The 25,025-nt window shown below is 38.0% G+C and overlaps 1 protein-coding gene across 2 annotated transcripts in view; it reads right to left on the reverse strand.

Annotated features, from left to right (window-relative positions):
* SLC25A22 (solute carrier family 25 member 22) overlaps positions 1-25,025 on the reverse strand; it is a 67,967-nt gene that overhangs the window by 26,982 nt on the left and 15,960 nt on the right. The window contains exons 1-4 of one of the 2 annotated variants that reach the window (XM_032221403.1): positions 15,050-15,145; positions 9,891-10,005; positions 5,493-5,618; positions 554-609 (exon numbers count right to left, since the gene is read on the reverse strand). In XM_032221403.1, the coding sequence (XP_032077294.1) occupies positions 554-609; positions 5,493-5,618; positions 9,891-9,910 (202 nt within the window). In that variant the 5' untranslated portion in view covers positions 9,911-10,005; positions 15,050-15,145. Of the gene's footprint in view, positions 1-553; positions 610-5,492; positions 5,619-9,890; positions 10,006-15,049; positions 15,146-25,025 lie in introns of those variants that run through there. The other variant, XM_032221395.1, reaches the window with a different exon arrangement.

Genomic DNA, 25,025 nt, shown 5'->3' on the forward strand with positions numbered 1-25,025 from the left:
AATTATTGTCCATATTGACATGTAGGAAACTTGCACAAAAATTTAAAAACATATTTTTTTAAATAACAAATAATTTTTATAACAGCAAACACAGTGGGTATATGAAATGATTTCATCAAGAAATTATGTGTGTATAATATATTCAGGTTCCGTTGCTTTCTAAAGTTGTGTTTAATATTAATGAAAGTAATTGAATTAACTTTTTCTTTTTTAAAAAAATCTATATTTCCAATTGCCAGCCTGATGCAAATTATATAAAGTTTTCTCATACTTAGGTGGCAACAAAAAAAATGTAATTCATAGAGGAATGCCTGTTGATCTTTATTTCACACTTGAAAAATTAAGCCACAATAAGCACTCTATTCCTGGTTGCCACCTAGAATCCCTTCTGAATCACTGCATTTCAGTGGTGAGAAACACTAATTGCTATAAAGCAGTTAAATGCACAGTAGCCATATGGCTAAAACCTAGCAACCTCTAATCTAGATGCAATGTTTTCAATAAGATTTCTTTCTAGAATTAATTATTTGTGATCATGAAATGAAATACTGACCTCTGTACATCCCAAAATATCCTTCAGACCGGATTGTTTTAATAAGGCAGTCAGACCTGTTGGAAAGATGGAAGAAGCAAAGAGTTACTAGTCATTAATATACTAAAAAGAGCAGAACAATAGAGTTGGAAGGGGCCTTGGAGGTCTTCTAGTCCAATCCCCTGCTCAGGCAGGAAACCTAGACCATTTCAGACAAATGGTTGTCTAATCTCTTCTTAAAAACTTCCAGTGTTGGAGCATTCACAACTTCTGGAGACAAGTTGTTCCACTAATTAATTGTTCTGTCAGGAAATTTCTCCTTAGGTCTAGATTGCTTCTCTCCTTGATTAGTTTCTTGATCTATTGCTTCTTGTCCTGCCTTCAGGTACTTTGGAGAATATTGACTATTCTTTGTGGCAGCCCCTTAGATTTTGGAAGATAGCTATCATGTCACCCATACTCCTTTTAATTAAACTGAACATTCCCAATTCCAGCAACTGTTCTTTATATGTTTTAACCTCAAGTCCCTTAATCATCTTTGTTGCTGTTCTCTGCCCTCTTTCTAGAGTCTCAACATGTTTTCTACATCGTGGTGACCAAAACTGTTCACCCTTCTCAAAATCAGGATACTTTTTTTTTAATTAATTTTTTTTTAATTTTTAATTTAAAACAAGTACAACATCTTTCTTTACATGCTATAGAAAGTGTATCAGTCGATCACAAATAAACTTTCGTGCATCTCCTCCACAGAATACTTCTTATGTGAGACAGCCACTGCCATCTACATAGCCAGTTGACTGGACTTGCAATATAGCATATATGAGAGCGAACAGATTTGAAAGGTTGTGCCAACAGTTTCAGTGTTAGATGCCAGGCTATCATGTGCAGGGAAAGGAAGGGGAAGTTATACTTGTTCAGACCATAAATTGTATGAAAAGTTATCCTGAGGCATGCTTCAATTTGACAGCACTATTCAGCTAGTTGGCTCCCAATGACAAACTCTTTATTCAACATTACAATATAAACTCCCCCCTTTCCTAATGTATGTCTTCACATTGAACACAAGTTTGTAAGTTAAAGGGTTTGCATTATGATGTCACAGTGCACATTTTGTCACTTGATTCCCCTCAGCACATGCCTACATTGGAAAACTCTCTAACAACACTATATCGGTGCCAGAATGTCATTTTTGTTTTCAACCTGTTTAAAAACAGCTCCCCTTTGTTAAGAGTTACAGTACCCCTTAAAAAAATAAGAGCAAAAAACAGGTCCAGATATAATGAAGACTAAGAACATTTCACTCTCAAGAATAATTTTATTTTCATAAGAAATATCAATTCCTTTGAGAAACATCTGAAGCTAAATAAAAGCCATAAGCAAAATGTTTCCCCAGCCACCAATTTGCTAAAACTCTGGGTCATATAACTTTGATGAATGATTCTTTTCATACTTGAGTAGACTTCAAATATGTAGTCTTCAAAAAAATCCTCTGCATGCTAAGTGTTCTAATTTTAGGTAAATCATATATATTTTAAGCAGGATATTTTTTTAAAAAAAATAATTTTACAACTGGACCATTTATGTAGTAACGGAATAATTATTTGTGAGAGACTTGAATTCAGCAGAGACCCTTGTTGGAAGACAGGCTCTTGAATATAAGCAGAATGTTGACAATTTTGGACAGAGGTAGAAAAAAAAACAAAAAAAACCCATGAAATTTCCTTTGTCTCATAAATGCAGAGTTAACTAACAAGCCAGATGAGAAAGAGAGACAGGGCAGTGTATGAAGACCTTTCTTCTCATCTATCTCTCACCATTTTTCCTCAGTGCCAAAATGCTCATAAGTGCAAAGAGATGATGATCTCCAAAAAAACATTTTTCTCTAGCCTGGAAATACCTGATGTGATAAGGTAATTTGTTTAACAGGCTGAAATTTATCTCCCCATCTGTCACTAGACTAGAGCAGTGTTTTTCAACCACTGTGCCGTGGCACACTAGTGTGCCGTGACATAGTGTAAGGTGTGCCGTGGGAGAATTACTTTATATATAGTCAATATAGGCACAGAGTTAATTTTTTTAACATTTTCTAATGGTGGTGTGCCTCGTGATTTTTTTCATGAAAAAAGTGTGCCTTTGCACAAAAAAGGTTGAAAAACACTGGACTAGAGCATGTGTCAGGGGAACTGTAGCCAACAGATTCAAATACACAAAACCCTTTTTAAGGTTCCCATTCCACTGCTTCTCTCATGTTGTGTATTAACCATCTTTGATTGTCAGCATGGACTGCATTAATCCTTCAATGACAATGACCTTGAAATGCTTGAAATATGAAAGGGCAATACCCAAGCAATGGAATGATGTTTTTAATGTTTTATCCTACTACAATAATCCTGGGAGATAAATCAGGCTGAGGAAATGAAGAGCCCAAAATAGACCCAGTGATCTTATGTTGATGACTAAGTGGGAAATAGAGATCAGATCTTCCAAGTCCAAAGTGGAAACTTTTATCCTTCTATTTTGTCCAGATATAAAAGAATGATGACTTCAATTGGCACATCCAACCAATATCCTTTAGGCATGTTGATTAGATTACTCATTACACAAGCAAGGAAAAATTATCATAAAATAGATATTTGGAAAGGCAAATACATGCATGTAATAAAACGTTTACTGTGTTCAGCTCCTGATGTTTGATTGTGTTATACAATTATCGGCTACTTTCAAGGCAGATACATCTCTGAATATTTCCCTGCATTTTTAAGAACTTTTCAAGTATATTTGAAGCATTATTGAAAGCACTGAGAAATCTGATAAGGAAATATCTCTGAAACAATGACACAATGGCTCACGGGCTGTCTAGAATACTAATGCATAGCTGGTTCCAGATTGAATTCAGAGAGAGCTCAACTGTTCTTCAGTAGACTAGAGGATGGTCCTTTAGAGAGGCACTAAAGGTTCAGCCCTGGGCTCCATGCTTTTTAATAGTTGTATAGATGACTTGAGGATGACACAGAGAGAATACTTATTAAATTAAATCTATAGGTGAAATAAAAGGGGGTGAGGGTAAAATAATTTGGTGTAATAGTCAGTGCACCAAGCTAGAAACCAAGAAATCGTAATTCTAGTCCTATCTTAGGCACACAGTGAGTTGAGTGACCTTGAGCCAGTCAGACTCTCTTAGCCCAGAACAAGGTGAGAACAAGTCACTTCTAAAAAAAAATCTTGCCAGGAAAACTGCAGAGACTTATCCAGGGAGTCATCATGAGTCAAAATTGATTTGAAAGCACAAATAAAAAAGTGAATAGCCTACAGGACAGAAATGAGATTAAAGATTATCTTAATAGGATTGTAGTCCCCAAAAGCTAATGAAATGTTAGGCTTCATTAAGAGAAGTATATTTTCCAAGTCACAAGAAACTGACATTTCATTTCATTTTCTGTTGTTGAATCCTGCCTTAGATACTGTCAGAGATGGGTTGCTCCCGGTTCGGCCCGGATCGAGCAAACCGGTAGTGGCGGGGGCGGGAGGCTCTGCCCACCCACCTGGATGTTTCTGTGCAGAAGTGTTGCACACGAACGAGCAAACTGGTAGTGCCGGGATTTGCAACCCACCTCTGGATACTGTGTACAGTTCTGCACACTTCACTGTAAGGAGGATTCAAACAAATTGGTAATGGTTGAGGATGACAAATTACGTTTGATGAAAGAGACTGAAGGAATTGGGAATGTTTAGTCTTTGAGAAGAAAAAAACCAGTGAATAGATATGACAATACTTTTCAAGGATATGAAAAGATGTCAGACAGAAGATGGTCATTAGCAATTTGTATATGTTGGAATAGAACTGGGGGGAAAATCCAAGCTCAGTCCACAGTTAGCTATGAAAACTCACTGGATGACTCTGAGCCAGATCTTTTCTCTCAGCCCAACCTACCTCACAGGGTTGTTGCGGGGGCAGAAGGAAGGGACATCCTTGTGAAAGCTCCTAAACAAAAGGGTTAGGGCATAGGAGTCCAATCAAATAAATAATTATGCTGAATCATCCTAGAGAGTAGAATGTTAATCAATTAAGTTATGGGGGGAGAGATTTTAATTGAATGTGAGGAATGATTTCCTAGGATAGTTGAATTAATTACTGAGAGGATAAGAGAACCAATTTCGGTTTAGTGGTTAAAGGCAACAGGCCAGAAACTATGGAAATCTGAGTTCTAATCCAGCCTAAGGCATGAAATCTAGGACGACGACTTTGGGCCAGTCATTTTCTCTCAGCCCAATCCATCTCATAGGGCTACTGTTGTGAGGAGAATACAAGGAGGAAAGTATATATGTATATATTTGTTGCCTTCAATTATTTAATGAAGACAGTATAACAATCTGATAAATAAACAAATTTCTTTCTTTACTTATTTGTTGCCTTCAATTATTTAATGAAGGCAGTATAACAATCTGATAAATAAACAAATTTCTTTCTTTACTTACTGCATGTGTATTTGCAAGTATTGCAATAGTGAATCGCCAACACCAGATTTGCTGATCTATCACTGATGCTTTAATATGGATTCTTGCATATTCAGTGGTTGGATTCAATGGTTAGAATTAATGCTTCCATGTTTATTTTATTTATTATTTATTAAAATTTATTATAGCTACCCAATGGGTTATGTGGATTGTCTCTTTTAGCGATAAAGCTGAAATGTCTCTCATAGGCACCCAATTCCTAAGATGATAATAAATTACTATAATAGGTCTAAAAAAAAACCCTCAATTAACCAAAACACTGTGATGCCATGTTGGTAAACTAACTTCGGATCGAGGTTCTACTAAAAATATGCAGCTTGGACAATCTCAGTAAACAGCTCCACATGATTTTTGTGCAAATATTACATAAGCAGTTCACACAAAGGAACAAGTGATTAAAAAATAAGAATGCTTTCTTTTCTCTTTAAATCTGTGAGATACTTACATACTGGTGTACATCCTGTGGCCATTTTGTTGGTTCTGTAAACGTGTTTTTGCCAAGTCAATAGGAAACACACAGGTGACTCCAATGAGCCCAGCTATGCCTCCATTGATCAGCTTGGCAGGTAAACTGTAAGAAAAAAAAGCACAGGAGTTCATTCCCAAGAGAACAGCAAACCAGCCATAAGAGACAAGAGAAATGTAGATAAATGCCAGGCTGCAGCATCTTAAAGATTCTGGCACTATCTAACAAAATGAAATTCAATGGTGAAAAAAAAAAGGTTCTACATTTAGGCAAGAAAAACAAAATGCACAGGCACAGTATAGGTGGTATCTTGTTCAATAGTGGTCACTGTGAGAGGGAAGTTGGAGTCCTAGTGGACAACTATTTAAATATGAGCCAGCAGTGTGCAGCAGCTGCCAAAAAAGCCAACACAGTTCTAGGCTGCATAAACAGAGGGATACAATCAAGATCACGTGAACAAGGCCACACTTGGAATACTGCATTCAATTTTGGTCACCACGATGTAGAAAAGATGCGGAGACTCTAGAAAGAGTGCAGAGAAGAGCAACAAAGGTGATTAGGGGACTGGAGACTAAAACATATGAAGAATGGTTGCAGGAACTGGGTATGTCTAGTTTAATGAAAAGAAGGACTAGGGGAGACATGGTAGCAATGTTCCAATATCTCATGGGCTGCCATAAAAATAGGGAGTCAAGCTATTCTGCAAAGCACCTGAGGGCAGGACAAGAAGCAATGGGTGGAAACTAATCAAGGAGAGAAGCAACTTAGAACTGAGGAGAAATTTCTTGACAGAACAATGAATCAGTGGAACAGCTTGCCTCCAGAAGTTGTGAAAGCCCCAACACTGGAAGTCTTTAAGAAGATGTTGGATAGCCATCTGTCTGAAATGGTATAGGGTTTCCTGCCTAGGCTGGGGGTTGGACTAGAAGACTTCCAAGGTCCCTCCCAACTCTGCTATTGTATTGTATTGTATTGGTACTTTCACAGCAAGTTTCATAGACTGGAGACCAAGGAATCAGGACTAAATCTGATGAAGTGGGGAATGTATCACTTGACTGAAAATTTAACTATTTCAAAACCAATCAAACCCTATCCCTGTTAATTCAAGAACATTTTCTGTTCTCTGTATGTGTAGTTATTTCCTTTAACTTTATTTTTCAGAAATCTTTTTGTAACATTTCTGAAAATCCACCCTCCAATGTTATATAAAGCTTGGCTGTCATATTTATTTCCACAAGGCCAAGGAGGTTAAGAATTTAGATAACAGCTCCCCTACTTTACTACGGTGATTTCCTTTTGCTTAACCTTAGTTTAATAAATCAAATTTAGCTAGATACATACAATGCTGTGCCCGAAATGTTACGGTTTACAATGGCTATATGTTAAGTCAAACTCAAGAAATCAAACTACAGCTTAATGTAATCTATAAACCCATATAAAAATTATAAAACTCCCAATCTTTTTATTTTCAAACAGATAAGAATTTCCTTCAGTCAAGTTTGACTTCCTACGAATGATATGGCTACATCACCAATATTGTTAGGTGCTTTGGATGATGAGCTTACACTTAAGATAGCTCATTGAGTTCAATGAGAGTTAACTCTCAGACAAGCTTGTAACCCTTAAATCTATAGAACCCCATGTTTATCATACTGAATTGAAAAGAAAAAATGATGTATAGAATCCTTACAAGATCTCCAACTATATAAGAACTGTATGGCTCTACTTGTTTTAACAGCATTATTGACTTGACTTTCAAATATAATGGCCAAGATTAGAAGGCCAAACTCTAAAAGGGAGAAAGAAGAGATACCAGCCTCAGAAAGTGTAGTATATTCTGCTCAGTCTTTATCAAGAATGTTTACTGGACAGGAAAGGACAGAGGGAGACAAGAGAGCAAATACAGGCAGTTGGTGAAAGAACTCTGAGGATTTTCAAAAGACAGACAGTTGGAAGTGTATCATGTGTTGTATAACAAGACAAAACATGTGGGAGTTTGTAGGTCAAATATACCATTTAAACCACCTTGGGTCACCCTGGAAATTTAGATTAGAAAAACATCTCAGAGTATATATTCTGGCATGAATTCATTATGTTGCTCAAATCTTATTATATATTATATAAGTCTAACTGCTATTGCTATTATTAAACTGATTAGAAAATATTCCTACATACAATGTAAAGCTGTTAATCTTTACATGAGCCTAAATTTAAAATGAAAAGAAATCAAATACTGCTTGATGCTTGACTCAAACACAGGAACTCTTTAAGATTTGTTTATGACCAGCCTGCAATTCTGTATTTTTAGTTCTTTGTAAAGAATCTTCATATTCTGCATTTTTCTAAAAATTATCCCAATCAAAAAAGGTACCAGTACAAAGAATTGGTAGTTCTCTTACAACTGCACATCTTCTTGTGGTCATCTGTACATTTATAAATATGGTGATTTTTTTGTATGTAAAATCGCATTCAGAACCTTCTAGAATTCTGGTAGGGACCCATCACCCTATAACTAGTACACCACCTACCAACATCTACAAACAAATTCCTAAAGAGTAGAACAAAGGAACAATAAAATTACCATGAGACATGCAGAGTTAGAGGTCAGGTTGTAGAAACCTTTGCCACGTTTTAAGTTTTAGGATGGGGCTCTAAATAGGCGTATCAGTCTTACATATGGTTTTCAGATACACTGATAAATAATCTTCTCTAAAAACATTAGATGGGATGGCACTAATTGAATACTTAAAGTCAACTGTAAGTAGACAATTCAGATTCCTGATAAATCTATCCTACTTTTTCTTTATGGAGGAAGGAGAAGTATCTGGGAGGCAACAACAAAACAGAGAGAGAAAGAGAATGAGTGGCCTCATATACCATTAAATATCCCACTGCTTGAATCCCATCTACCACTGACATTCAGTCCTCTGTCAATTTCTCCAAAGGGAATTAAAAACTGCTTGTCTATGCTTCAAATCATAACGTCTTTTGATACTACATTCACTGTCTGATCAAAAGTTGATCCATAATGCTTGTCTTAGGAGAAAATTAATTTATGGAGCCATTCTTGAAAAAGAATATGATAATTGTGGAGCTAAGTAGAATAGAATATTGTACTCAGAATGCCTTTTAACAAAGGAAAATAAAAAATAAAAGCTACATCAAGATTTTGGAAGCTGTCAACTGAGTTCCAGGGTTCAGAATGAGCCTTGTAGTGAATTCAGGAGGTTACTGAAAATTAGATTCCTTAGGGATTTTACAAAGAAAAATCAAATCCATGTCTAGACAACTCACCAGAGCATATTAACATTGTCTGTAATGGCATAATAAGTATCTGCTTAACAGAATGGAACCATGATTTCAGTTCTGTTTAAGGGATTTTTTTTTAACAAACATGCCTGAGCATCCTTTATTATTGTGACATCACAAATCAATACAGTATTTAAATGGCTGTTACAGTTTAAATCCTATAAAAATCACATTTTATCTACGAATCAACTGCAAATATTTACAATATCAAATATTGTGATTTATTAAAGAAATTGCTGTGCTGTAATTAATATTACTGTATTGGGGATATAGCTTGATAACCATATCCCAATATATATGCATTCTGACCATCAAAAAAGATTACATGTAATATGCAAGCAAAGATATTTAAAAAGAAATCTAGAGAAACTGAAGGAATATATTATATAATTTTAAATCTTATTTCAATGATCTTTTTTATTCCTTTACTGGAAGAAGTATGTACGTACAAGGGCCTGGATTATCAATATTTCTGATACTCCTATAAACTCATCTTCATCTTGTATCTGCTACATTTTTTCATCGTTTAATCTTTCTATCGATTTCATCTGTTAGCTACATTATCCTTTGAAGGGCTATGCCACTTTTCATTTGTATCCAGTGAACAAATATGCACATTTGCAATACAAATCATTCTGATACAGATACTGTAATAATCTTCTATTGTATTGCAGCTACAGGCTACAATTTCATCTTATTTTTATTCTGGAATTATAACACATAAACAATTATACAAGTTGCATTTCACACAAAATCTCAACTTTCTATGTATACAGAAACCCTCCTTTATAACCATACGTCTACAGATGTAGAAGATGTAAAACAACCACACCTCTATAGGATGATCTTCCCTAAACTGACCAATTTTGAGAAATTGGTCTAACGTCCAGATGGCATTTAATACAATGGCCAATGAAAATGAGTATATAGAAGACAGATTAGGGAAAAGAGAAGTAAAGGCAAAAGGAAGATGTATTTTGGAATTAGAGATAAAGAAAATGGACTATGTGGAAACAAAACAAAGGAAAAGTGAGAATAGCTGAGAAAGGAACAGAAAAAAGCTCTTACCTAATCTGTTTATCAGCCATTTAATTCAGTTCTGATCTTGTAGAAACAAGATTTAGTTTTCCAAAAGTCTTCTAAACCTTTGGGGTTACAATCACTTAATTCTGCCGTTGGTTTTCTAGAAAAAGATGGAAACAACATTAACATTATTACTTCCAGTCACAGTTATTTTTGTATACGGTAAGAATGTTTTGATAAAAGTTTCCTGGGGATTTTCCAAGAGAGATCTGATAAAATTTCATGCAAAAATGGCTAAAGTGAAGAAAAATGCATCGTATTCCAATTGGCCACAAATGGTAAAACGAAATGTATCCTCAAACATTATTTTTATACTTCAGGCACGCTACTTGCATTAGATCTGACCATTCTTTTAATTTTGCAATCTATATGAAAGACACAAGCAAGCCATTTCCTTCTGTACTGCTAACCTTAAATCATGGGAAAGATCATTTAGATATTTGAGGCATTTACCAAATGGAACTATTTCGTTCGGAATAGAAATTAAGTACATTCAGTTTTCAATGTATTCCCAAAAAGCTCTTCCTGCTACTTACTGAAGCAAGTCAACAAGCTCAGCTGAAAGAATGACAGCAAAATCCTCTCCACCCACCTCCCATACGGCACTAAAGCATTTGCCAAATGTGCAGGCTCTGTGGAAAGAATCACAAGAAAAGCGAGGCTGCCTGCCGAAAATTGTTGCAAAGGAAAATAACAAAAAGAAAATAAAGAGAGAGAAGACAAATGATTGTTATTTCTGCTTCACACGAATTTCCCACTAAGTAACTATGCAGCAAAAGAAGTAGCAGCATTATTATGCAAATCCAGAAAAATAACTGATCTTTAAGACATAATTGGTTGGATTTTCAGGACTATTTCACATAAACACAAGTTTAGCACCTCTCAAAATCCAAACCATGGAAGTAACTTTTTTTTAAAGAGCACTATAGCTAAAAATGACTATGGTTACAGTTTTATTTATATTTAACAAGTGGGCTACATTGATAGACTTTGGCTAATAAATTATTAATTGCTCAGAGTGCAGACCTTAGCAATAAAACCAAACCATCTTGCAGCAACCTCCAAGATTATATAGTAGGCAAGAAGTGCAATGTTCTTACAAGGTGCTAAAAATTCCTCAGGGTCTAAGGGTGAACGATTGGGGGGGAAAGAAGAATTATTTAATTATTCCCTTTAAATATAATGCATTCAGAAGAGGAATCCTGGGAATTACATTTTCCAACAAGCAATAATTAAAGTACAATTTTGTGGATTCTCTGACCACAGGGGTGCTCAAGACTTACTTTATGCTTTTTGAATAATCCCAGAATTTCTCATACGTATGACTGTGATTCTTGTTTTGTTTGATTCGTTCCATATATACAATTGTTTTTAGTAACAGCATCAGGATTCACACAAAAAAGTGACCAGCTATTTTGCAACATGCTGTTGCAAAAGAAAAGTAGTGCATTACAAGACACCAGAACATCACAAAATGTGTCAACAGAACAGTTCACCTATTCATCAGAACTATCAAGTGATCTCATCAAGTGATTTATTCATTTACGTAGTGTTTGTCCTGCTTCACTGTAGGGTTTGTTCATTTGCACTGTGCTTCGTTAGTTCTCACAGAATACTCATCACTACAATGCAATGAGGGGTTTGTTCTCCACCAGTTTATTGTACATTGCTTATAACCTGACATTGCTTGGCAGTGACTGGCCCAAGGTTATGAGCTGGCTTTTGTGGCTAAGGAGAGACTAGAACCTGGGTTCTCTTGTTCCCTGTCCAGATTTTTAACCACTAAACCATGCTTGTTTTTCACAAAGTTATTTATATTATATTACACACACACACACACACACAGAGAGAGAGAGAGAGAGAGAGAGAGGGAGGGAGGGAGGGAGGGAGGGAGAGGGAGGGAGGGAGGGAGGGAGGGAGGGAGGCAGAGAGAGAGAGACCCTAACTTATGACCACTATTGGGATCATAACGTCTGTCACTAAGTGATGCAGGTGTCAACTGAGTCATGTCCAATTTTATGATCTCTTTTACTGTGGTCATTAAGTGAATTCTGTGGTCATTAAGTGAACCAAGCTCTCCCCATTGACTCTGCTTGTCAGAAGCCCCTGGGAAAGTCACAAATGGTGATTGTGTGAATCAGGATGTAAACACATGCCAGTTGCCAAGTGTTAGAATTTTGATCATGTGACCACAAACTGCTGCAATGGTTGTAAGTATGACCTCACTTTTTTCAGTGTCATCAAAATTTCAAATGATTGTTAAATTAATGGTCATAAGTTGAGGACTATTTAGCCTTTAACTACAAAATGCTAATAGAAACACAGTATACATACAAAACAGGACAAAACTGAAGATTTTCAGCTTGAAAACATTGTATTAGAAGGGCAACAATTGATGACAAAACAAACCATCACCCAGTTTATGTATAACTTATTGTGAAAATCTCTCTTTGAACATTCAACTGTGGCAGCTATGAAGCAACCAGAGAGAGCTCTATTGCACCTTTGCATTCTCACACATAATTGGGATAGGGATGATTGTTATCGGGAGAATTAGCCAACTATAAAATTAACTCTTTCTGCTCACAGAACAGAAAGGTGAAGTGACAAAGCACAACTGTCTTCATCACCAATAAGGAACAGTGACCTTCATTCCTTTAACAATTGGGAAATTATGCATGTTTTTAGAATCCATTAGAAGCTACAACTGATGTTATAAGTGTTTCAGTTCATGGGAAGTCAGAGACAATGGACTCTAAAAGCCAGCATTTCCAAAGTTGGATCTGAACAATGTGCATCATTTTTTTGATGTATTTTGTTTCTCAGTTCCACAGTCAGAACTGGAGCTCAACCACCAGTTCCCATCTGATGATTCAGATCCTCTCATTTATTCTCAGAAAAATTCACATTCCAAGAGCTGCAAATGCAGAAGGCACAGTGACAGCCAGCTGTTTGCTTTGCTACAGCAAGCCATCCTTTCTCCTTGAGCCTCTTTGCAATGGCACCTTTGGAATGAGTCACATTGTTCCCTTTCAGGGACATGAGGAATTTGGGAGTTACTGCAATACATTCTAAAAGAGAATGTGGTCTTTGTATATGGTGATGATAAAAAACAAGCCGTCATAAGTTCTGCAAAAAGTCACAAGGCTTGCAACGTTATTGCTATAGAGTTTCTTGTCACAATTTTTGGCTGAGGGCATCCTGTGAGACCAGGCAGCTGCAGCTTGTCCACTGAACTATGGTTAAGATACTTACAGTGATGCATGACATGGGTCAACGTTTGCTGTCAAGCTGTCTAGAATCCCAACTTACATTGGGAGATAGCAAGTCGCAGCTTTTATCCTCATAAAGTAATGCATCAGTCACAATTATTTTATCTCCCATGCGACCAAAGGCATTTTTAGAAAATAAAATGATAGACAATTGCTGCTCAGCGTCTTTGTGAACATGAGCCCATGTAGCAATATTAAGTTTGAAGGAAGAGAATAATCTCAACTTGCTTTCTGAAAAACGAGTGTTTTGAGAATGATGGATGTTTTGCAAAGATATGGATAATATGTTCTCAACATTACAAATTTGCCCTCGAAAATTAGAAAGCTGTAATCTAATAAAGATCTATATGCAAGTGTCCAAAATGTTCATCCAAAGTGGCAAACTGTTAACAGTTCTTATTGCAAATATCTCAGAAAGAAGCAAATTAAAATTGTTCTTTGTAAAGTATCCCATATACTATAGCAATAGTACTTAGATGATTGCTTTCCTACCATCCTTGAGGAGAATCACCTGATTCATAAGCAACCTTTTTGGAATATGCTTCTGAACATCCATCTGAAACTTTTCTGAGTAGTATTATCCTTCCTTACACGTTTGAGCCAAACACAAATGACTACAGTTATAATATAACCGCCAAACATTAAATTTACTCATATGCATTTTAGTATCTTGCTGACACTAAGATGACTTCAAAATTATTCCAGATTTGTTTTTCTTTATTGAAGGCTGGGGAAAGCTTTTTGGAAAAAAAAGCTCATTCCCAGAATATGAATAAAATTATTGCCCAAACAACTAGTAAAAACAACATGTATTTGGATTTACTTGTAGTGCGGTTGTATTTTTATTTTATCTTATTTTAAATTGGGTATGTTTAATTTTGTATTTTTTTCTCTGTAAGCTGCCTAGAGTCATTTTGATTGTTGCAGCAAAGAAATATCTTAAACAAATTAACAAATAAATGTAAACTATACTCATACAGTATAAGCATTTGAAAGGTAACTTTTTCTAGCATTAAATGCCAGAATCAGTTAATTTCCTCTGCTGAACTTCTGCTACCCATGTCATGAGGAAGAAAAAACTTCTGACAGTAACTTCTCTTGTTGTGATTCAACTATAAAACTCTTTGTCTTCTAGGAGGCACTCCCAGAAGAGATCCACAATGACAGCTAAATTTATCTCAAACTAGTCCATTTATAAGCTTTAATCCAGTGAATTGTCCAATTAAGCTCCTGTGGTATTAACTGTACAGCACATTTTAATTCACAATGGACTAGTACATTCCACGCTCAATCTGGTTTAGACGAACTTCACTTTTAATCAGTAAACCACCAGGCAAATCTTTTTCCTCTAGTTCATATTCAGCCTCTTGGCTTCTTTGAGCTAGGATATGTGCCCTAAAGCCTCATTTCAACAGTCCTCTGCAGGAATCTCTGCAGACTTTGGCTAAGGGCTCTTTTTCACTAGCCATCCTTCTCCTTGGGAGAGATGATATTGAGAAAAAGAAGAGAAGAAGTAGGTCAAAAGTAAGTTATCAGAAAAAGAAGAGAGGACAGAGAAAAATAATATCTTGTCCTACTTTCAGCTCCACTCCTATTCCTTGCATTGTTCCTTCTTTTCATACAGTCAATTAGCTCTGCTGCTTTTGACAAAAAAAAGCTTGCCCATTCCTGACCTTAGAAGTAATCCCACTTCTCCACACATTTATCCCAATCATCCTATCTCTCTGCAGAAGTCCTTAAGGGGCCTTAACTGTCTCCTAATATTAGTCAGAAAGGAATTGTAACTCAATGACTCAAGAATCCATAGCTGCAGTCCCACATTCCTATTTAGGCTTGTTGCCCCCTTTTGTTTTCACACATTCCTTTTCCTACCTCTCAGTTCTACAAAGGAGCTCTTTCACATTCTTCAGTCTTCACAAGAGCAGGAAAATCTGTAGAACTTTCTGAAATAACATATTAGTTGGGAGTGATTAACCTTTGGCCCCTTTTTATTATAGAAAGGATAATACTTTATCAAAGAAACATAGTCCATTTTGTTACAGCATTCATTTGGAAATCCCACTGCAAATGCTTTGGGCACAAATACTGAAGATCTTTTTTAAAAAAACTGTAACAAATTGCCAAATTCAAGGTCTCTTTTCTAGATTTGATCAGTCCAATAATCCTGCAACGAGGTAAACACCCTACTTTTTTTACATTAAACTGAAGGGGAGTTTATCTCAGCAGAGGGCAGCACCTGACCAATATCTAGTTAGCATTTGAATGAGTGACTGCCAAAAATGTTTTCAGAAATATCAGATCCCTTCTCTGCTGTTTTCTTAGAAAGCCAGAAAATACTGGTTTTGGCTTAGCAAAACCAACAGAGGTTGAACATGACTTGTTGCTGCTTAAATCCAGAGAATTAATATCAGGTAAGAATATATAAAATGGAATGAAACAGCCTTCCCAAAAGTAGAAGCCAAAATAATAGATTTGAGAATTTGTAAATAGTTATAAACGTGGTGTGATGGGGTGAGCTCCCAATCCTTGTCCCAACTCCTACAAACCTAGCAGTTCAAAAACATGCAAATGCAAGTAGATAAATAGGTACCACTTTGGTGGGAAGGTAACAGCATTCCATGCCCCATGGCATATAGCCATGCTGGCCATATCATCACAGAAATGTTTTTGGACAATGCTAGCTCCATCGATTAAGAAACAAAGATGAGCATTGCCCACTAGAATGGGACGCAACTGGACAGGGAAAGCCTTTACTAAAATACTTCATTCAATTTTGGTATCCTAAATTAACTGTATTCTGGAAATACATCATTACACAAATTAGCTAACACAGTTTTTCCATTTTATTAATTTATTTATTTGTATTCCACCTACCGGTATATTATTTTTACAAATAACTCAAGGCAGCTAACATATCCAACACACCCTCTTCCTATTTTCTGCACAACAACCCTGTGGGTTGAGAAAGAGTGACTGGTTCAACGTTGCCCAACTAACTTCCATGAGCAAGAGAGAACCTGAACTGCCTTGGTCATGGTTTCCAGCTTTCTAGTCTAGTGCCCTAATCACTAGACCAAACTGGCTCTCTGGTGATTTTTCCTGATTTTTTTTTTTACCTGATTTTTTTCAGATCTTCAGTGTCACATGGAAACTGATGGCTGATTGCCAACAGACTTGTCCTTCAAAAAGATACATTTATGACCTCAGTTATTCAATGGACTAAAGATCAAAGTTACCTGAGATATACAAATGAGTTGCTTACTATTTATGGACCATTATAGCAAAATATGGTTATCCTTCTCTGAAACTGTTAGGAACTTTTCTTTAAAAAGGTACTGTGTTTGTATCTTTATATGAAAAGTGTGAATTTTCCATGCTTGTGTTTAATTAACAGCTATTTTTAAAGAATGCAAAGCAGATAGCAATATGTTAACTACAGCATAAAGCAAATGTCTTTTTCTGTCTCCTACCTCTCACACATTCATCAACAAGAAAAACAGATCAGAAAGTAGAATTATTTCCTAAATGAATAGCAAGAGGCAGAATCTAGAAAAGAATTACTAAAATAACACATTATTGATTCCCTGACTGAGTGAGAAATTAGTATGATAATCATACAAAAGTTACATCTCTAGTGCCACCCTTAAGTACCAATGGATAACCTGGAAACAAAGGGAGAAGATGCAAGCCACAACTGTGAATTTTTTCAGAGAACATTAAAATAATCAAATAATTGCAGTGATAAATACACAGTAATTTCATTGGCTTAAAGACAATGGACAGATAGGAAACTAGACTGCTTTGCCAAAATCGGCAATAGTCTTTCTTCCGTGCCTGTCCTAATTCTTTTACAATCAAGCAGAGGGACTGAAGTTTTAAACTGAGGTGTCCAATGAATTAGGAAAGATGTCACACCAATGTTGCACCAGTGACAATTGGTGTGCACGTACATAATTTGCATAATCAGAGGATGTTACAATTTGTATCAGATTCTCAGATTTCTATGGCTCTTAGTCATTAGAACTTATTCAGAATATCAGCCACCATGTTTGGCATTATACTTATAGATCCCAAAGCAATAGCAATAGCATTTAGACTTAGTGCTTTTATAGCCATCTCTAAGAGGTTTACAGAGTCAGCATATTGCCCCCCCAACAATCTGGGTCCTCATTTTACCCACCTCGGAAGGATGGAAGGCTGAGTCAACTATGAGCCTGGTGAGATTTGAACTGCCAAACTGCAGCTAGCAGTCAGCTGAAGGAGCCTGCAGTGCTGCACTCTAACCACTGCGCCACCTCGGTTCTCAAAGGATAGTAATACAGTTAATCCTCATATTATGATCACAATTGAGTCCCGAATTTCTGTTGCTAAGCGAAACATTTGTTAAGTGAGTTTTGCCCCATTTTATGACTTTTCTTGCCACAATGCTTAAGCGAATCACTAGAGTTGTTAAATACAACTAGTAACACCATTATTAAGTGAATCTGGCTTCCCCGTTGACTAGTCAGAAGGTCACAAAAGGTAATCATATGATCCCAAGACACTGCAACCATCATAAATACAAGTTAATTGCCAAAAATCTGAATTTTGATCATATGACCTTAGGGGTGCTGCAATGGTGGTAAAGTGTGAAAAATGGCCATTAGTTTCTTTTTCAGTGCCATTATAATCTTCTAGCTGGGAGCTTCTGGTCAGGAGGATGGCCAAATGAAGTGAACTTGTTCTTCTATGGAAGAGCACATTTCTATTGAGAAGATAGCACAAGTAATCCTCAATTTACAACCAAAATTGAGCCCAAAAATTATGTTGCTAAGTAAGGCATTTCTTGTGAGTTTTGCCGCATTTTACAACCTTTCTTGACATGGTTGTTAAGTAAACCACTGCAGTGGTTAAGTCAATAATACAATTGTGAAGTGAATCTGGCTTCCCCATTGACTTTGCTTGTCAGAAGGTCACAAAAGGTGATGACATGAACCCAGGACACTACAAACATCATAAATCTGAGTCAATTGCCAAATGTCTGAATTTTGATCCTGTTACTTATGGGAATGCCCCAACCGTTGTGTGAAAAACAGTCATAAATCACCTTTTTTCAGTGCTGTTGTAATTTTGAACAGTCAGTAAATTAACTGTTGTAAATTGAGGATTATATGTATAATCTGGCAATCTGTGGGTTTTTCAATACATACCCATTCCAATTTGCTACCATTGAATCTGAGCCTCGGCACTTCCACTATATCTCCCACTTGCCTTATTGTGGAAATATTGTAAATAGCTGGATAACATTATCATAGTGATACTACTTTATCCCAGACCAATGCAAGATCTCTCCCAGTAACTTCATGTACAATATAAAACAAGATAGACAGAAAGCCACTAAGATGTGTAACAAAATGAGAACGCCCACCACCCTTTTATCCAAGTGCTGCTAAAACTCATCCAGGAGGGCAGTCAATGGGATTTAAATTTTATCCCCAGAACTGAATCCTGACATTTATGCATCTAGAGCATTTGTACTTCTTCCAGGATTCTCTGTACCTGTTGCCTTATCACATTCTTCATAAACTTCCCTACAAAAAGAAGCTTGGTCATCAAATGTCCAGCATACGCAGATCCAAAGCAACAGAATAGAAATATATCTTAGCAGCAGCTCAAATCACTTCTGCTACAAAATAAAAGCCAGGTTAATATGTATCCCCAGATCATGTCCATAAAACACCTGGAAGAAACTCATGGTTATCTTTTTGGTCATGAATTCTTGAACCACTTCTGACCTTAAAAGGCAAGATTAAAATTACTAAGGACTAATTTGAAAATTCCTTATTTAAACATTTTGTTGAATACCCGAGGAATATTATGATAAACAGAGAGACATGTAGCTTCATGTCAGTTGTATTATTACTTGGAGCAACAATTAATCAGATTCATAAGCAGGAAACTACCAGAGAATTACATAACGGCTCCTTAAAATAATACTTCTCCCTAATCTGAAAAGAAATTCAATCACTTGCTGATCAAAGCTGCTTCTGATTCATAGTCCAGTTGTTCAACACAATCTTGTAAAATACAATATTAAACAAAATGGAGTTTGCCAGTAATACAGATTCACACTTGCCAAAAATGTTGGGGGTAATTTTGAGAAATAGGAAATCAAGTTATAGATGAGGCCACTTTGTCCAGAGAGTAGCATTAAGACATTTAGAAAGGAGAATAATTGCCCGCTGTCTCTATTATAAGAGAACAAAATCTCTGAAAGAGGAAATATGGTGAAAAAGATACTATTCCAATGTATTACAATCATTCCTTTTTCTCTTGCTGCCTCAAACAATAATAAAGCTACTGTTTTAGTTTGGTAATTGAGGGAAAAGATTCAGGCAATATTTTATCAAAGCACATACTTTTGTGGCCTAGAAGCCACTAATGAAGCCCAAGACATCCCTATGGTCACCATACAAATTATTGAAACATCTTCAAGAAAGGACAAAGAGATGATTTTATCAGACAAGAGAGTTGATTCAGCATCAGCCTCCCCCGCTCCAGATTTCCTTTAAATAGTAATGTAAGGGCCAGAGAGAATGAAAGGGGGGTACACTGGAGCAAAGAAGATGAAATTTAAAGCCTGCAATGATGTGATGATACTTGCAGGGAGATTTCAACTAGTAAAGAAAAGGGACGGTGGTAAAAGCAGTTGTTGTGGATAGTATAGGTCCACATACCTAACTCTAATTCTACAATTGTAAGGATCCAAACAAAATAAGTGTGTGTGAGAGAGAAAGGGGAGGAGGAAGGGATAAATAGTTCCTGAATATCAGCTAGAGGGTTGCTTGATCATCTATCAACTAATTTAGTTAAAGATTTATTAGTAGCCTAGTTATGTGCTTCAAAGCATGGAATTCTCAACAGAGGTGGGTTTCTCCCGGTTCGCACCAGTACGCCAGAACCTGAGAGCCGAGGTGGCGCAGTGGTTAGAGTGCAGTACTGCAGGCCACTTCAGCTGACTGTTATCTGCAGTTCAGCGGGTCTAATCTCACCGGCTCAAGGTTGACTCAGCCTTCCATCCTTCCGAGGTGGGTGAAATGAGGACCCAGACTGTGGGGGCGATATGCTGACTCTGTAAACCGCTTAGAGAGGGCTGAAAGCCTTATGAAGCGGTATATAAGTCTAACTGCTATTGCTATTGCTAACCCGTTCATTAAATTTAGCGTACCTTTTGGAACCTGTTCGTCCAGTAGCCTGCCTCCTCCCCACTTGTTTGCTCCCTCCGCCCATCTGGTTGCCACTCGCTTGCTCACCCTGCCCGTATCGTCGCCACTCGCTCACCCGCCCCGCCCATCTGCACCATGCTTGCCCCATCCGCCGCTCACATTGGCTGGCTCACCAATCGCCCCGCCTCTAAGAGTAAGTAAGTAAAATCTTTATTACGGTCAAAGACCAGCAATACACATTAGTTTTTACACTATATCAAAAAATACTAACATTAAAATATAATTAAAAAGTATTAACATTAAAAGTGGATAATAACATAATGGTCCAAAGATTGTTAGAGGTATGTCCAGATAATTGGTACAAGATGGTACTATACTTCTGTAGCCAATTTTTTTCTTAGGGACATTGCAGCAGCACAGAACTTTGCCACTGCATACATGGTAACTGGGTTAGTGTCCTGGAGGAGAAAGCCTAGATAAAAATGGTCTGCCCTCCCTGGCAATCTCACTAATAAGGGGAGAATATGTGCAGACCTACAAGCTCTGTATAGCTCGCAGTGTAATAGAACATGTAAATTATCTTTCACTTCTCCTTTACCACATATACAAACGTGTTCTGCTATAGGTGTTCTCTTATACCTGCCCTGGAGGAGTGCTGAATGTTAAATCTGGCTCTGAAGAAAGCTATTCTGGTTTCTCTTCAGATCGTATAAATCTTTTGCCTCTAAGAGCCCTATTTAAACTGCAGCACAGACGGCCCACTTACCTTTTTTCCTGTTTGGCTCTCACGTCGTCGCTCGCTAGCTGATCGGATCCTCGCTTGCCTTCCCTGCTGCTACTGCTGCCTCCCTTAGGTAAGTAAGCTGCAATTATGCATGTGGCGGGGGGGGGGCAGCAAGTCAGCTGGAGCGGCCTGCCACGGCTCTGCACTATAAGCGACTCCGGTGATCTTTTGCAGCCTTTGCGAGGATCCCAGGCTTGCTTATAGCGCAGGACCACATGGCTGCCAGTAAGCGCGGGGGAGCAGTGGCGGCAAGCCAGCTGGTGTGGCCTGCCATGGCCCTGCACTATAAGAGATTCCTGTGATCTTTTGTGGCCTTCACCAGAATCCCGGGCTCGCTAAAGCACAGGGCCGCATGGCCACAATTAAGTGTGGGGGGGGGGCAGCAGCAAACCAGCTGGAGCCCGTCCAGGAGAGAGGGCCCTGCTGCCGCTTTGTCTGAGTTGCAAAGTGAGGAAAAGGGGCCTCGGTGCCCTACCGCTTGCAGGCTCACACCATTCAGAGCTGAAAGGTTTTCCTTGGGGTGGCAGGTGCGAAAACCTCAAGGAGTGGAGGGTTGGGGTGGGTGGGAGTCGAGGGTGCCTGGGCCCTGGGTGTAGTTGCGACTCCTGGGAGGGTCTCCTGTTCGGTGTTGACACATGTCAGGGCTTCTACACGTGCGGCGGGGGCTCTCGGCTCACCCTTGTAGAGCTGCGCCACGGCGGTGGCCGAGTTCTGGAAGAGGTGCCGGAGCTTCTGCTGCTTGGGATCCAGGTGCGGGGTGGCAGCACAGCGGTGGCCACCTTGTCATCCTGCAGTTCGGGCGGCAGAGAGCTGCCCCCGCCGCCACCTAGGCTGCTGCGGTCATTCTGTTCAGCCTCAGCCAGGCACTGCCGCTCCCACTAGCTGAACCAGTGCTCGACTGTGCAGCTCCTGGATCGCGGCCTCGCCTTCCTCCTGCGCTGCGTGATCCTCTATTGCTCGCTCACTCTTTTGCCCGCCCGGGCCACCTTGGCGCAGCTCCAGCTACCTCCTTCCATCCGTGTCTGGCAAACTGCAGTAACATCATCAAGATGAAGAGCGAGAGAGAAGAGCCCGGCTGGGAGAGAGGGTCCTGCCGCCGTTTTGTCTGAGTCGCGAAGTGAGGCAAAGGGTCCTCGGTGCCCTGTGCCTGTGGGCTCACACCGGCTGGAACTGAAAGGTTTTCCTTGGGGTGGCTGGTGCGAAAACCTTGGGGAGGAGTGGTAGACTGCTTTTGCCTACTTTCAAAGAAAACAAATGTGCTCATTGTGAAATCTGTGAGAAATCTATACATACAGGAATTCTAAAATTCAGGAGTCCTTGCAAGGAACAGCTATATGTATATGCTGTTCTACCTGTATAGGTTCCATAAGAAAAAGACATCAAAACAATTTTCCGCTCTCTTAGTTTTGTTCTCTTTGGATCTATTGTCTGCATAGATTTTATCTCACTGGAGCCGGATCAGGATATGCATCTATGCTTTCAAGCCCCAATCCTCCTGCTACTTGTTTTCTGTACATTATATCCATGAAAAAAGTCTTTTCTAGTTAACTAGCCATATAAATCCATTTCTCTAGCTGCCTAGCAACCTCTGTATTGAACAACTGCATGATCCACTATCCTAGCATATATGAGAGTTTCTAAAATGTAAGACCCGCAGTCCCATTAAAGCTACTGATAAAACAATACAATCATTCTGTAAATCAGTTTCGGCTCACAGATTTTCTAATTTTACATTACCCATTACATCTGCCAAATGATCCAAACAAGCACTTAACTGCATTAAGGAAATATCCTCTTTTAATTACTCTCTTTTTTAAAAAAAAATACAATGTTGGTTTCTTAGAAGATGTTAATAGAAAACCAATTTTACCAAGCAAACTGCTTAGGTATGTCCATAAAGTCACCAGGTGGCAAGGTCAACTGAATGGAGACTCTACATTGTAGGCTAATAAAGGGAAAATACATTTGTTACACATTTGTTCCTAGACCTATCCTAGAGGATATATTCATCCTAGATGAATATCCTAGAGGATATTCAAAATATGGTAATTTGAGGAATGCCATCCTGCAGAAAGTAACCTGATGAGCAAACAATTCTGGCATCCATAGCAGTGAGAAGAAAGCTGTAATGAAAAAAAGACTGTTCTAGATATTCTTTAAAAAACTAAGTATATACGTATTTACTATTCAATAATCTCCTATAGTTATTTACCTGGCCGTTTTTAAGATAACAAGAGCTGTACTTGGGGTATAGATTGGTAAATGTGGCACATATACCAAACAGAATTAGGTAGATATGGAAACCTGGCCATAGGATAGGCCCAACCTGTGCTTTCTATCTCTCCAATGCTACAGTATATCATCGTCTATTTCATGGCTCAGCAGGACCATATAGCTAAATACGGTAACTTGGAGTAATTTACTGGAATGCCACTTTAGGTAACCTGTTCATGACTCATTACAAAATTCAAAGACTGACTTTTCAAGGGCACTGCTTTTTTTTTTAGAGCCCAGCATTTCATGTACTTTTCTTCTCCATTTAATCTGGCAAAATATTTGTTTCTGGTACAGCCACTCATAATCACAGCTAATTACTGGCATACTGTCCAAATTAAATTAGCTACTCCTGGTTTAGATCTATCAGAAGGCAATTAAGGTAAGGACAGCCAATACTATCAATGTCTGAGTCTTGCATATTCTTTATAGAAGGAGTTTGTTTGTGAAATTATGTCACAATGCACAGACCTATAAAAAGGAAAGACGTGGTTTTATGAGTCTCTCAAAGAAATCCAGTTTGCTCTACAATAAACTTGAAAAACTGCAACCTCTCAATCCATTTCATCTTTGACACAGTATGATTTTCATGATAATATCTATGAAGTGAACATTTATGTTCTGCTATTTACTTTGGATAAACTGCCCTGCCTCCACATTATTTCTCTAGATAAGGGGGGGAAATGCAATTTCTTCCACCGTGCATTTCATAAGACTCAAAAGCAAAATGCAAAGCTAGCCTTCAATTTTGGCCTGCTGATAACAGAAAGCAGATTAACAATCAACAACAATGGCAAACAAACTTTTAAGAAACTCAGTCGTGTGTAACGATAATCTACAGCTCGCTCTTGGGTAATATAAGAGAAATTGGAAATCATGAGGTCAAAAGGTGCTGATACATCAAGAACAAAGGAAATGTACTTTGCATTGCAAAATCTTGCCACAGTTGGGGGCAAGGACAGGTTACAGTTTTAACATAGAACTGTAGAGCCAGAGACCTGCTGAATTAGTAGTTGGTTTTGTCAACCACAGAAATTACATTTATCCTGTTGTGGGATTGTCCAATGAAGGCCCTCTCCATCTGTCTTGGGAAATTTCACTCGCTTGCTCTCCCTAGAGTAAATGAGAAGAGACCAGGTGACTGAGAAACCTGAACTGTTTTCCTTCCCCTTTAGTCTACAAGAGAGCTGGCAAAAGCTAAGTAGCTAATTAGATGCACAAGGCATCGAGGAGGCAGTCTCAAAGCAACGGTCAACACAACACAATAATAAATCTCTCAGTCAAAAAATAGTTCCACTGGTATACTGCATCCACACCAAACTGTCTGTAACCATATCTAAATCAGAATATTGTCTTGCGACGATATAAACAAAATTCTTTTTCATATTTAACAATAGGTGTGCAAATGCCTAATTAATTTTTGTACCTATTTAGTAAGCAACCATCAGACTTGGTAGTTTCTTAATCAAACCTGTTAAGATTGGAAACTAAAATATTCACACACATAGATCCTTATCGGGTTGCCAATTTTGTTGGTTTGAATCACTTGACTCTGAGTTGAGGAAAGTCCGTGTTGTATACTTTT

This window comes from Thamnophis elegans, chromosome 1 (genome assembly GCF_009769535.1).
Source record: "Thamnophis elegans isolate rThaEle1 chromosome 1, rThaEle1.pri, whole genome shotgun sequence".
Classification (NCBI taxonomy): Eukaryota; Metazoa; Chordata; class Lepidosauria; order Squamata; family Colubridae; genus Thamnophis; species Thamnophis elegans.